We start from the raw sequence: 14,958 nt of genomic DNA on the forward strand, positions 1-14,958 counted from the left end.
GTGTTAAACCATGCAAAAGTCCTGTATATAAAGAGAAAATCGTATAGATGACATCTAAAACAAACTATTAACAAAGACAGCAATTACAATAATAAACACAAAAACAATGGCGTATCATGCTGAGTGGAAAGCCAAATAATAAAAATGTGTTTTAAATTAAAGATGAAAAATGTCAAAGCGGCCCTTGCATCCTTGGCTTTTTCTCCATTCGGCCCTTTGGAAGGAAAAGTTTGGGCCGGTGTAACGCCTGCAAAACTTTTACTTTGAAAGTGTTATGCGGAAAAATGGAACGTTTTCCGCCCCGTAACTTGACGCAGATAAAAAGTAGTGAGGAGGAGTTGTTCGTTCAAACCGGAAGGGGGAAAAAACAAAAACAAATGACCGATTACATTTTCGTTTTTTGGCTGCGTTTGAGTCGGGATCAACACAACGCCGAATTTGCAAACTACTTTTTGACGCTTCGGGGGAGAGTTTTGTTGGCTTTCGGGGTGTGAACTCGGCGGCCGCAGCCCCCGCAGTGAAACGGCGTCGGCGGACTGACGCAAACGCGAGAGGCGGGGGACTCCGAGAGCTGTCACCGGAGCGAAGGCTAACGAACTAGGTGTTAGCACGACAGGCTAACTCACAAAATACACCCCACTTAATGGAAATTGTATTTTACTTGTCCGTTGCCTTAAGAGAACGTAACTCGCCTTTGATGAAGCACCACGAGATCACCGGTGGCGACGAGATTTGGAAGTCTGGCTAGTTTAGATTAGCATAGCATCTAGCAACACGCAGAAGAGAACTCGATCGACGTCCACACACAAATATGCTAAAGTAAACAGACACAACACTTGGACATCCATTAGGTAGTGCGTAGACGCGCTATTTTATTTTTTATTTTGTTATTTTTTGTTTTGTGGAGGATTAGTCTCTTTTGGTTATTTTTTATTTGTTTTTGTTTTAAGTTAACACATTTTTGGGGTTTGAGTGTTAGCATGGACGCTGCGGATCCGGGCAACAGCGCCTCGGAGCGGTTACATAACAGCCGCAAGTCCGCCGACAAGCTGCCGCTCTGACAGCCGCAAACACGGACACGCGCACGCACACAAACACACACTAGAGCAAACAAACAGCGAGGGAGGGAAAGAAGAGCAACAACACAAAACAACATGGAGGAGCAGTGAGGCGGCTGGTGAACACGTAACAACAGCAATTTGAGCAAGATGGATTCAAACCCGCTCATCAACGGTAAGGCGTGTGTGGGTGTGTGTGTGTGGGTGTGCACTTGCGTGTGCATGCGTGATATGGAGAGCGCAACACGTTACAGTTTTCTTTGGGATGCTAAGTGTCCACTCGTCACTCTTAAGGTGTGCATGATGTGATGTCAGTATTCTTTAAAAGCAAGGAAGCTCTGAACTTCCATCTCCTGGTTGTTGCCGTGGCAACCACTGCTGTCCATTTGTGTCATCAGGACTACATAATAGACTACTAGAGCGACTTGTGCAGTACTAGCACACAGTGTTACTACTGGAAATTATATCATCGGCCCTTTTCAAAATAACCATAATCAGCCAGTGTTTTGCCAATTCTTACTTTCTCAGGAAACAGTAACTGTTGTTTAGTATTGGAGTTACTCAAAATGATGTCCTTGCGCCGTTTGTCCTCTAGATGGAACTTTGACTCCATTCAATCAACTACACATCTTTTTTTTTTTTTGTTGTTGTTGTGATGACGTGCGGTTCTGTTGTGACTGCACAGACACCGCCAACATTTACAACAACAATAGCAGATTATCATTACTGTGTTACATTTGTGCTGCACAAGCGCCTGAGCATGACATTGCTTAAAGTGCCTTTGAGCAGAGCAGCAAGGCTCTTTGGCTCCCTGGTTACTTGTCGACATGATTTCCGAGATGATTGACGGGTTTGTTGCACAAGCGCTCAGCTAATGACAGTGATGCTCATTTACATGTGAGAGGACTCAGGAGGCTCTGTGTGTGCATGTGTCAATGTGGTATGATATTTATTTTTGGGACACCGTGTGAGGTAATAAATCATCAACCCATCTTTTGAGCATCCCTTTTGGATTTATCAGCCATGGACCCATCCATCACGCTCTGGCAGTTCTTGCTCCACCTGCTGGAAGACCAGCGCCAGCGTCACTTGATCTCGTGGACCGGCGAGGACGGCGAGTTCAAGCTACTCGACGCCGAAGAAGTGGCTCGCCTGTGGGGTCTGCGCAAGAACAAACACAACATGAACTACGACAAACTCAGCCGCGCGCTCAGATACTACTATGACAAGGTATTACTGCATACACTAGCTAGTAGCTACTATACCAAGTGTTGTCACCTTACTAAAATTACGACTTCGGTAGGGCTGTGCAATTAATCGAAATTCAATTACAATTTCAATTACAGTGTATTGCACTCCACAATTACAAAATCCGCATAATTAATACTAATTTTCGAGTTGTTTAAATTGATACATTTGCACCTTTTAAATATTTTAAAATACCTAATTGAATACATTTCGTTTCATTCAAAAGGAACTTGCCCCTAATTATAGTGTTTTAAATAATTTTATTTGCTTTGATATTTTTTATTTGTTTTTTACGTTTAAACGTTTTCTTGTTTTGTAAATTGCACATTCTGCACTCCAATTTCAAGTTTTTTCCAACATAAATAAATCAATAAATATTATTAGAAATTCTGTTTGTTCCAAAATGAACTTAACATAATTATAGCGTTTCTATTTTTTTAAATTGGTCTTAATGTTTTCAAATGTTTAAACATTTTCTTGTTTTGTACCAAAAAGTATTTGTTTGAATAATAGTGATTTCAATTATTGTCAAAATAACCATGATTATTATTTCTTCCATAATCGAGCAGCCCTAGACTTAAGTATAAATTATGTTGATGCTGATATTCCACAGTAGTAATATTAAGATGATGATGATAACTTGACAAGATACAGGACTGTCTCAGAAAATTAGAATATTGTGATAAAGTTCTTTTTTCTGTAATGCAATAAAATAAGCAAAAACGCCATACATTCTAGATTCATTACAAGTCAGCTGAAATATTGCAAGCCTTTTATTGTTTTAATATTGCACATTATGGCTTTTTTTTTTTTTTTTTACTTGGTCTCAGGAAATATTGTAATATTTTGAGATAGGATGTTTGAGTTTCCTTAAGCTGTAAGTCATAATCAGCAATATTAAAACAATAAAAGGCTTGCAATATTTCAGCTGATTTGTAATGAATCCAGAATGTATGACATTTTTGTTTTTTTAATTGTATTACAGAAAATAAAGAACTTTATCACAATATTCTAATTTTCTGAGACAGTCCTCTATAGCATACTATTGCGTTATTGGGGCCACAATAGTGAAATTTGCAATAAATGAAATTACATAAATAAAAATGTGATCATATGTGTGTTTTTCCAGAACATCATCAAGAAGGTGAGCGGACAGAAGTTCGTGTACAGGTTTGTGAGCCAGCCTGACCCATCCCTGCCTGACGGGACACACAACCCTGAAGACATCCAAAGGCGGGAGAACGCGGACGCCAACAGCCAATCAAAAAGCTGCCTGTCCAAGAACGTAACACAGGTGAGTGAGACTCAGGAACCTGATTGGATGTGTCAAAAGCTCACACGGTGGATGACTCATTCGTTGATCGTCAGGCCGTCAACTCGCACAAGAGTTCTCGGAACGATTACATGAAGTCGGGCCTCTATTCCACCTTCACCATCCAGTCGCTGCAGGCCGCACCCAACCCTCGGCCCATCAAAGCTGAACTGGTTCTGGAGCCCGTCCCCAAGCTGGACCGTGCGCCCAGAGAGGTGAGGGAGACAAGCGCAGGAAAAACTTGGACGCCGCTCTCCTAATTCTCGTCTTCCTCTTCCTCCCAGGTTTCCTCTCCGCCAGTACTCGGCGATCCGTCTCGCCAGGTGATCGTCACTCATCCGTCACCGTGTGCCACTCCTGTCGTCAGCCCCCAGACGGCTGCCAACACCCCCGTTCAAACACAGGTTGGTGTCATCTGAAGAAGCCGTCCCTGAAAGCCGTACAGTGAATTTTGTAGATTAAACTTTACTCTGAAAAGACAATATTCGGTCCCACTCTAAACAGAGTAAACTTTTACACTTGGAGGAGACTAAAATACTAAAAAACAATAACAACAATAAAACGCTCAGGGGTTGAGGAACGATCCCACAACCTTCAGCATGGAAGACAGCCACTCTACCACTTGAGCTATGCTAGACTTATTGTCGGCTAACATATTGCTGATGTGTCACAAAGGAGACCAAAAAATGGCCCTGACACCTGTGATATTTTGACACCGAGTAGTAGTGGCAAGTTTCAGTGGTTAGGTTGGCTCTCTCCCAACCTGAAGGTTCTGTGATTGCTCCTTAACTCATTCACTCACCGCCATTTTCACTGGAACAACCCCCTTCGCTCCCGGCTGTTTTACTGGATTTTGACTGATTTTGCCAGGCCCACAGAATATTATGGTCTATTTCTGTAAAAACATGGAACCTTCCAAATAAAGATTAGAATCTATTCTTTCATCAGGAATAAAAGTATATTTCTATCAATTTCCTTTTTGCATCAATTAGCATTAGAATATAGCTAAGTTTCATCTTCACAAATCTGTTTAAAACTGTGGGGAAAACGGCTTGTAACATGGCCCTGGTTGATCTCTTATACGCTGCTGCCACCTGCTGGCCATTTTTGTAATAACTACCATTGCTTCAACCGTTCAGTTCAGAGGCTGCATCAAAGCCTTCTGTATGCTCTAGCATTAAAAAAAAAAGGTTTAAATACATCTTTGGGACACTGGTAATATTTAAAATAGAACGTATTTATACATTTTTGGGAGCAAATAAGTTAACGGTTTTTTAATTATTATTTTACTCTTTTCCTAGTATGAAGTCTACTCTGTTTAGACTGGGACCGAATATAGCCTTTTTCAGAGTAAAATTTACTTTAAAAAAATTTCTGTGTAGGAAGTCTGCCGTTTAGCTTTGAAGCTTTTTAGGCTCATTTTTGTCATTTTCCAGAGGTCTTCTGTAGACAAACTTGCCCAAGAGAATTTTTCCGATCGCTCCAAATTTGAAGCATGTCGTTATAAAAACATATTGTTGGAGAATTCAGCCCTCAAAGCCAGTTTCCCTGAGCAGATGCGCAAAAATGGTAATGGCACTTCATTTATGATGTGTAAAAAGGTCTCAAAAAGACACTAGAATTCTGCTTTTTCGTTCTGAGGCGGCCATTTAGTGGAGTCAGTCAAAAGTAAGCTTGTCCGAGAGATTTTCCCTCATTGCCACTTACATTGAAGCACATAGAGTTTGGAGACGTAAATTTTAAAAAGACATTAAATGCTAACATTTATTTTTAGCGTTCCCATTTAAATTGTGATGACTCATCATCAAAACAAAGGTACGGGAAGACTGAAATTTTGGTTCGAAGTTGTCTTTTTAGGGGCATTTGCACATTTTCTAGGGACTGTCAAATTCAAACTTGTCCTGGAGATTTGCTACCGAATTTCAAGCTACCATACCACACAGACGGGATATGATGGAAGTTACAACATTTTCTGGGCGTAGAATGGCAGCAAAGTTTGTTGACTCTCAGTAAAACACAAAACTAAGGTTATCAAACGTCTTGTGTGTGATGACTGCCTGTCATAATGTTAGTGAACCTGCCTGAAATAGCAAAAATCTGTGAACAATTGATGCAAAGTTGAAGTTTAGAATTGCTTATAGGTACCACAAGATGGCAGATGACAAGTTTTCCTGTTTGTCTCCCAGAATCCTCCTTTGAGCGACCATCCCCACATTTACCTCACCAGTGTCAGGGACCCGTCCTCCCTCACCCCCCTCCTCCCGCTGGCTCCCGTCGGGGGCTCGGCTAGTCCCAGCCAGGCCACCGTCGGCCCCCAGACGCCGCCGCAGGATGATGGCGGGTGCTTGGCCAACGTCGCCGGCTTCCCTCCCCAAGCGACTCCCTCTCAGCCCGTCCTGGTCATCATCAACCCTCCTCCCACGCAGCCGCAGCAGCGCGCCATCACGTCCACATCTCCCACCGCTGCCCCACCCCTAGCACGCCCGCCCCCGCCGCCCATCGTCATCAAGGAGGAGACCCTGCCGTCAGAGGAGGAGATTCTGGAGATGGTGGGGCTAGAGGAGAAGCGGGTAGAGGAGGTAAGAGTAGTCTTGTTTAACGAAAAGAACGAGGGACATTTGGACTTCATTAAATTGATAGGAGTAAATTTAACTGACCTGGTTGACGTTTTCTTCCTCCCGCTCCTTTTGAGGCCAGGATTAATTAAGTACTGATTGGAAAATTATGTTTTAGTTGTCTTGTTTATGAGAGGGCACTCCTGCATGTTTTAATTATCAACTGAGTGCTCATGGCTTGTTTATGTGGTCTTAACCTTTCTCAGGTTCCTCAGTTGGTGTGCGGCACGGGTGACCCTCAGATGACCCTCACCATCATTGACGCTACGTCCCTTTCCAGTATCCAGCCCAAGGAGGGGAGGCCAGAGGAAGAAGGGAAGGACACACAAACGGGTAGCGAGCGAGAAAATCACATTCTTGTACCGTGGATCGATGACATTATTCAAAACAAATGTTGCGTTTTTTTCCTGTCTGGAATAGATTTTATGTCGCCTGATTTCAAGCAAGCATTTCCATACAACGGCGTATTAGGGCCATATGTAAATATGTTTTTTAGAGGGCGGGGCAATATTCAGAGAAAAAAAAGTGGCAAATATGTGAGAAAAAAATTTGTAACTGTGACTTTATGAAGTGGCAAATTTACGAGATTATAAAGTGGAAAATTTTTGAGTTTATAAAGTGGCGATTTTGCGAGTTTATAAAGTGGCGAATTTGCGAGTTTCTAAAGTGTCAAATTTGTGAATTTATAGAGGCAAATTTGCAAGTATAAAGTGGCAAATTTGGAGGTTTATAAAGTGGCAAATTTGTGAATTTATAGTGGCAAATTTGCGAGTTTATAAAGTGGAGAGTTTATAAAGCGGCGAGTTTATAAAGTGGCGAATTTGCGAGTTTATAGTGGCAAATTTGTGAATTTATAGTGGCAAATTTGCAAGTTCATAAGGTGGCAAATTTGCGAGTTCATAAAGTGGCAAATTTGCGAGTTTATAACGTGGCAAATATGAGAGTTTGTAAAGTGGCAAATTTGCGAGTTTATAAAGTGGCAAATGTGTGAGTTTATAAAGTGGCAAATTTGCGAGTTTATAAAGTGGCAAATTTGCCACTTTATAAAGTACCAAATTTGTGAGTTTTTTTCTTGCAAATTTGCCACTTTACAAAGTGGCACATTTGCGAGTTTCTTCTCTGAATATTGCCCCCACCCTCTAAAAAAGATATATATATTTATACGTGGCCCTAATATGCCATTGTATTACCAAGTGCTAAATTGCTTCGACAGAAATAGTACAAAAGATTTTTAGTTTATTTGTTTACAGCTAAAATGAAAATACATGCATCCTGTTGGAAAAATGCACCTTTTGTCAGAACATGTACCAAAACACCAACACAAATTTCATGTGTGTTTGTAGGCTCGTCCGTGCCCGCGGTGACATCATCGATCTCCGCTCCAGAAGTGATTCCTCCCAAACTCAAGAAGCCTCGAGGCTTGGAGCTGCCCTCCCTGCCCCCGGGCCTTTCCCTGGATAAGGTGAGAACACGTGCATTAATTTAGGTGGCAATGCTACTTGCATTTCCTCCAGCTCATAACATCACTTCCCGTTTTTATCTCTGGCAGGTCAACGCCGCCGTCAACAGCTTGCTGGCTCCCGGCTCGTCAACCAACACGCTGACGCCCACCGTCATCACCTCACACGCTCTGGTAAGCCAACTCTCGGCCCGAGTTGCCCACATGTCGCCCACGCCACTGACCTGCTGACTTGTTTGTCCTCCAGACTCCCGTCCTGTTGACCCCCAGTCCGCTTCCATCCACCATCCACTTCTGGAGTACGCTCAGTCCCATCGCGCCTCGCTCGCCCGCCAAGCTCTCCTTCCAGGTGACTCGCCCTCACCGTTTCCTCTCCTTTCAGGAAAAAGGAAGCTGCTTCAGAATAAAGACAACTTTTGCTATTAGCAGATATAATTGCTTATAGTTTAACCTCAAGAACCTGGTGGCCACATCCGGTCTGCAGGGTATTTTATGTGGCCCACTAAACTAATTAAACGTTTCTTGCTTTGTTCTTTTCACTTTGGCAGAAAATCTACTAAAATTGCAAGTTGTCATCACACTAACCGGTATTACACGCATTAATATAAATTAGACAAGTTCATCAATGCTCACCATTGAAATGAATGGAAATGGCATGAATCCGTTAGTTGTACAATAAATTTCACGAGTGGGCGAATTTGCGAATGGGCCAGGGCTGACCGTATTTGTCTGTCTCCTCCAGTTCCCGACGAACGGCAGTAATCAGATCCACATCCCGGCGCTGAGCGTGGATGGTCTTTCCACTCCTGTGGTTCTGTCCCCTGGTCCCCAGAAGCCCTGAACGTTATGCCCGTGCATCAGAAAGCTGCCCTGTTATTTGCGCCACGTGTCAAGATGGCCGCATCGCCGTCATCCGTCGTGATACGCACGCTCTGCGGTTGGAGTGACCCACAGGAAGACATATGGGATTTTTCCTGTTTGCAAAGAAGAGGAAAAGATTTTTTTCCCAAGAGAGCTAAAGCGCCGCCTTGTTTTTAATATTCATGAGGAGGGGGCTATCTTCTCTACCTATTTATTCCCTGCTAGCTGACATCATCTTTACCGACAATTGACGGTCCTCTCTTCACACTGATCGGTCTTTTTTGGGTGAGTTTATATCCAGGCTACGCCCATGATGAGGATAATGATTTGAACATGGCCACAGGTTCTTGTTCGTTGACATTTTTTGTTTCGGGGTCACCCGAAGACGTTCCTCGAGGGCTGCCGGGGTCTCATCATGATATTCCTGGCTTCATTCCATTTGTGGGCTTTTTGAGCTGGAGGATGGTTGCCACTGCACCTTCTTAAAGCTGTGGTGTCTTTGTTTACTGGACAACTAATTTGATGCACAATGACCAAAAAAAAAAAAGGGTTCACCATCACGGTTGACGTGTCTGTGGTGTCCTTGAACGTATCACGGAGGAGGTAAAAACACCAATGGGTGATGATTATTTTGACGCTCACGTTCTCCATGGCAACCTGACATTGACTGTTGTGTTTATATATTTATATACACAGACATGCACAGTTGGACCAATTTGGACCCTGAGTGACACAGTGACTGTTTTTCTCCAGCATTTTGGGCAGATGGGTCATAAAATGAACCCATGGGTGCTGGGAATGGAACCCTGAAGCCCCTCTACATGTGGCGATTGGATGTAAAAGATGGAAAGGCTCTAAATCAGGGGTGGGCAAGGAAGAGCACTTGGCGCACATAGGGTCATTTCAGTCTTTATTTGGACCTACGAAGCATCTTCATTATCTAGAGTCCTGCAATATTTGTTGCATTAATTTAGCTGTATTTTCTTGTATTAGTTATTGTTCATTTGTATTTTTTTTTTTTATCTCATTGAATAATTCGTTAATGTTTTTATCAAATAATTGGCTTATTAATTAGAATTTATGCAATTAATTAAAAAATGTGGGTTATTTTCTAAAATAAACTATTTTACATTCAATACAAAAATATCTGTAAAATATACCATTAAAAATGTATTAATCGGTTTCAATTCAAATCAATTCATAATTATATTCTTCTCAGCTATAAATAATGGTTTTAAAATGCATGAATTATTTACTTTTAGTTCTATTAGTAACTTTTGACCTGGCCTTGCTATTCTTAAAAAAACAAACAAACAAACAAACAAACAAAAACTGTTGCTCACCCCTGCTTGAAAGCTCGTTCATCCTTGTCACAAAAATGTTAGCTGCCAAAGATGTCCAATTAGAGCCGAGTGCAGTTTACTCCTGGGGAAGAAACCCCCCAAAAGTCGATGAGACCAGGGTGCCGTTTCCCAGTCTCCTGAACGCAGCACTTAAGCCATCGCGTTCGACTGTTGTATTTTTCTAGCAGAGAGCCGCTACTTTATTTTGTCTATTGAGGAGAACAGGAATACTCAAAAAAAAAAAAAAAAAAAAAAAGCCTTAAAGATGTCACCATTGACGAAGCAGGATGTGATGATTTTGGGATTGGTGTTTTTTTTTGTTTTTTTGTTTTTTTTCCCCCCTCTTGTGGGCATGGCCTACACTAAGCCATTCATTGTAGAACGTTTTGGACGAACTTTTCCTTTCACCAGCAGAACAGGAAGAATGTTTTTATACTGATGACGTCAGATGGGAGCCTCTCTGGTATTGGCTGTTTTGGTTTCATGACCGCTTTTTTGAGGGTGTTTTCCTTGCAGGATGGCGACGAATCGTGGAGGTGCTTTACAGTGATATGATCTTTCCTCAAGTCTTGTCTTTTGTGTACCAAGATAAACGGGGGAAATGGCGTATAAGTTGATGCAATTTGTGTCAAACTATCTTTGGCCCGCCATTCCTCTCCTGCCGTTGGCTGAGGCGTTTATTGATGTAAAAGGGGCGGGAATTTATTTTTCTGAAACTTGTTATTCGTATTTACTGGATATATAAAGAGGACAAATTATTTTTATGGGTCGTATTTCCCCCCCCCCTCTCGTGTTCGTTAATGTTATACAGATGTCTGTTTTTCTATGACATATACAAACACAAGCACTTATGGGGTGAACTGAAATTAAAGTGTCCCATTCAAACTGCTGAGTCATCCCTTGCATCATTTCTTTTTGTTTTGTTTTTGTGTTTTTAGCACTTTTAAACATTTCAGATCAAGTTTAGTTCAATGTAGTTTTGTTGAATCAAGAGATTAGTTTGATAGCTGTTAGAAAAAAATACATAGACTGCAAAATCTAAGCAAGAGAGCCATCTTGCCAGTATCCAAAGAAATTCAAAATAAAATATACATACCCGCAATTATCTACAACCAAACTCAACTTATGTCTGGGCCACATCAAATATTCCACAAAAAATGAGTTCAAGTACAGTATTTAAAAAAAAAAAAGTACAACTAATCTAGCCAATCTTATTAAAAAAAAACAAAAAACAAAAACAGTTGAGAACATTGACGGTTCTTCAGGGCTAAATTAGCATATGTGTTGTTGAATAATGTCTGATTTCTCTGTGCATTCAAAACATGTCGGGGTGTCCCTGTGCTAACATATAAAAATGTTGTCTGCTGTTCAGAGGTGTACATTAATGTGGACATTAAGTGCTGTGTCTGGAGTTATTGAAGGGACAGTAAATTTACACTGTTATACTGCGCAAGTTGTACTCAACTTTATTTATAGAGCATTTTAAATACAACAATCGCTGCTTACACTTTACATGCAGTAAAATCAAACATAAAAAAACCCAGACATTTAAAACAAATAAAAGCAGTAAACATCATAAAACACTAAAACGATGCAGTCAAAAGCCATAAAAAGTGTTTTAAACCTGCTCTATGCAACAATTTGCCTAAAAAAATCTCCTTACAATAGCCTTTTTATTTGACTATTTTTGACTAAAACCATTCTAATTAGCAAATTAACAACTTAGCTGTTCCTGCAAGCCTCTGCATGGTCATTAGTTTTCAGACTGGATTTGGGTGCAAATTTCCCGCCCTCTGTCTGGGATGTAACATTAGCTAATTTGTACATGAGACAGGAGTCTGCAGTTTCATTTGTCAGCCAAATGTGGCAGTAGCGATTCGAAATTCAATTTCCTGCATCGAGCAGCTTTATAAACAAATAAAAGAATCTTCAAATGAACTCTAAAATATACAGGATGCCAGTGAAAAGAGACCTGAAATAGAGTTTCTCCTATGAACACCACTTTGATGGTGAGCAGCACACTTAAAGGGCCTCAATATCTTGCCAGTTGTCACGTTAAAGACGGGTCATACGTTCTTTCCACTTCCTGGAAAATGTAGACGTGTGTAATCTATTGGCCACAGGGGGCGTCATTTCATCCATACTCTATTGTCCATTGACAATGACATCCGTGAATGAATGGAGCCATGTACTGTCAAATCATTTCCTCAGCTCAAGAAGAGGCATAAGTCAGACCCAGTAGAAAATGTGGATGGACTTCAAAGGTACAGTCAAGAGGACTAGTGTTTGTGTTAGAGGAGTTTGGTCTGTGTATTGTCTTCCATTGAGCTTTGTCGTACACAAAATCAATGCGAAATTATTCTGCTCGTCTGTTTTTGTCTTCTTTTTGTTTGTGTATGTTGATGCCAAAACTGTTTTCAGTTGCTAAGTTGTTGACACTGACTTTGCATTTGTAAAGTAGCTCCTCTGTGTTTACATCCATGTTTTCATGGAACAGGTTCACATCATAAAAAGAATCAAATCAAAAACATTGCCCTGACCTATAACATTAATCGATAAACGTGATTAATGGCCACACCCTAGCTCACAGCATTTGGGATGTATCTGAGTGAAAAGGCCGCACAGAAAGGCCGCTGCTGCTGTTTTGCTGATACCGTGAGCAGCGAGCCCTGTGCTGTGTTTTGATCAATAGTGATGAACATGTCAAAAGCGGACAACAATAAGTGGCCATCACACCCGCGTCTCCATACATAACCAGATTTGAGCTGGTAAAAACCCATTTGTATGACAATACTTTGTGCTGTGCCATCACACAGCCACTTAATATAAAAGGCCGGCGCAACCAAGAGTGGCCGTTGAGCATTAGTCAGGCTCAGCGAGAGAACAATGGGAAAGGTAAGTTGAGTTTGTTAGCTTGCAAAAAGGACATAACACTGTACACGGTGTGCATGTGTCTTCGCAGATCATTTTCTACGAGGATCGAAATTTTCAAGGTCGGCACCACGAGTGCGTGAGCGATTGCGCCGACCTGCATCCCTACTTCAACCGCTGCAACTCCATCCGGGTGGAGAGCGGCTGCTTCATGGTGTACGAAAGGCCCCACTACCTGGGCTACCAGTACTTCCTGCGCCGAGGGGAGTACTCGGACAACCAGCGCATGATCGGCATCAACGACTGCATCCGCTCGTGTCGTATGATTCCGGTGGTGAGTTTGGATTCCAATCACTCGACCTGGTGATGCATTTTCTTTCTATTCACAATTTAATGCAAGGCTAGTTCTTTTTTTCATCATATTAATTTTACTGTTGTGACAATGGCCAGTCCAACTTTTGTAACCATGATGACAGGGGGCGGAGAATAAGCTTTGCAACTCTCGCAGGCAAGTGTGTGGAAAAAAAAAGAAAAAAAGAATTTTAACTCATGGATGCAGCAGTTGATACATTACAGTAATGGTGCAACGATTAATCGATTAATCGCCAAGTAATGGATTATCAAATATCTATAACTGTTTTGGTAATCGATTAATAATTTAGATACCTTGTTTAATTAAACATTGTCCAAATCCTTGGAATTTCATCTGCTCAACAGTAAATATTCCCAGATATTGGCCGTTCAGACTGATTATCTTTGTGTTTTTTCAAAATAAGACCTTTGTAAACACCTACTTTTACTTTGGAAAACAATCATCGACAGTTTTGCCCAGATTCTGACATGTTACAGTCAAACCAGTAACTGAATCATTAATCATTTATGTTTGTGCATTTTCTACACTGTAAATTTGAAATAATGTCCCGTTTTGGAACAAAGGAATGGAAATGATTTATTTATTTTTAATTCTGATTCAGTGATGAATTGACAAATTAATAATCTCTATTATTAATTAATTTCTAAACACAAATGTTTCCACTATACCGCCACAAAGTTGTCAACCTCACAGAACAATCAGGTATTTGTCGCTTATCAGAAGCTAATGCTATTAGCTAATCGGTTGTTGGTGTTTCCACTTTTGTTTGTCCCATGAGGAGTAATCACAGTGAGTCATTTGCATTGTTTGTTTGGTAAAGTTTAAACACTGGATACTCTTCCTGATACAAGCCCCACACATACTTATGTGTATAAGTACCTCATGTACAACTAAGCTAAGGCTAACAACTAAGGCTAATCTACTAATGCACACATTAAACAAAGGTCACAAATAACAAGCTCTGAAAAGTGAGTGTGGCTTCTGGTGGATTCTCGCTGGTTAGGGAAGCACCCCAATTCCCCCCCCACACCCCCACTATGCCACGCCATTTAATTAAAGGCACAACACACTGAGTGTGTGTTTCAATTTTGTGTTACATTCTTTTTTTTTACATTTTACAATATAGAACGCATTTTTATTTATTCCAAATTTAACAGATTAATCGCACTTCATTTCAATGGGGAAATTTATGTGCAATACAAATGGTTTTAATGAATTGAACTTGTTAGTGCACACCAGTATTATGGGCCCAACAGATCCCAGCTGTGAACTATTTTTTTCCCGCTGACTCTCTCTTGACTGGTAAAATAATCGAACCTGTCTCTTCCGCAGCACCGAGGCTCCTACAAAATCCGATTGTACGAGCGGCCGGACATGAGCAGCCAAATGCAGGAGGTGAGCGACGACTGCCCCAACGTCCTGGACCGCCTGCGTATGTCTGACATAAATTCGTGCAACGTTGTCGACGGCCACTGGCTGCTGTACGACCAACCCAACTACAGAGGTCGGACCTTCTACCTGAGGCCCGGCGAGTACCGCCGTTTCAGCGACTGGGGAGGCGCCAGTCCCAGGATCGGCTCCCTCAGGCGGATCACTGACTCCATCTAGGAACTCATTCCTTTCTCCTTGTTCTCAATAAACATGCTTGGCTTGACGCGCCGGTCTTGATTTGACTACTACCCGTTCTGTAGAGTGGTGCCTTCAGATATCCTAAAAGTGTTAAGACACCAGCCATGATTTGTGAGTGAGCAATTCTTCAATAGAGAGGCTGTTTAATTCCACTCCCAATCAAAGTTTATTGTCAAACTAAACATACGG

At 41.5% G+C, this 14,958-nt stretch overlaps 2 protein-coding genes across 2 annotated transcripts; both read left to right on the plus strand.

Annotated features, from left to right (window-relative positions):
* The first annotated feature begins 319 nt into the window (after window positions 1-319).
* Window positions 320-10,781, plus strand: elk1 (ETS transcription factor ELK1). Its single transcript, XM_077514151.1, has 11 exons — window positions 320-1,233; window positions 2,080-2,288; window positions 3,436-3,600; window positions 3,675-3,833; window positions 3,903-4,022; window positions 5,805-6,197; window positions 6,440-6,566; window positions 7,577-7,695; window positions 7,783-7,866; window positions 7,940-8,041; window positions 8,435-10,781. Exons 1-11 carry the CDS (start codon window positions 1,209-1,211, stop codon window positions 8,531-8,533), a joined length of 1,602 nt encoding a protein of 533 aa, XP_077370277.1. The 5' UTR covers window positions 320-1,208; the 3' UTR covers window positions 8,534-10,781.
* Window positions 10,782-12,676: 1,895 nt separating this feature from the next.
* On the plus strand, window positions 12,677-14,794 carry LOC144014364 (gamma-crystallin M2-like). The gene is made up of 3 exons (XM_077514157.1): window positions 12,677-12,791; window positions 12,859-13,101; window positions 14,473-14,794. Exons 1-3 carry the CDS (start codon window positions 12,783-12,785, stop codon window positions 14,746-14,748), a joined length of 528 nt encoding a protein of 175 aa, XP_077370283.1. The 5' UTR covers window positions 12,677-12,782; the 3' UTR covers window positions 14,749-14,794.
* Window positions 14,795-14,958: the final 164 nt, after the last annotated feature.

Source organism: Festucalex cinctus, chromosome 2 (genome assembly GCF_051991245.1).
Source record: "Festucalex cinctus isolate MCC-2025b chromosome 2, RoL_Fcin_1.0, whole genome shotgun sequence".
Classification (NCBI taxonomy): domain Eukaryota; kingdom Metazoa; phylum Chordata; class Actinopteri; order Syngnathiformes; family Syngnathidae; genus Festucalex; species Festucalex cinctus.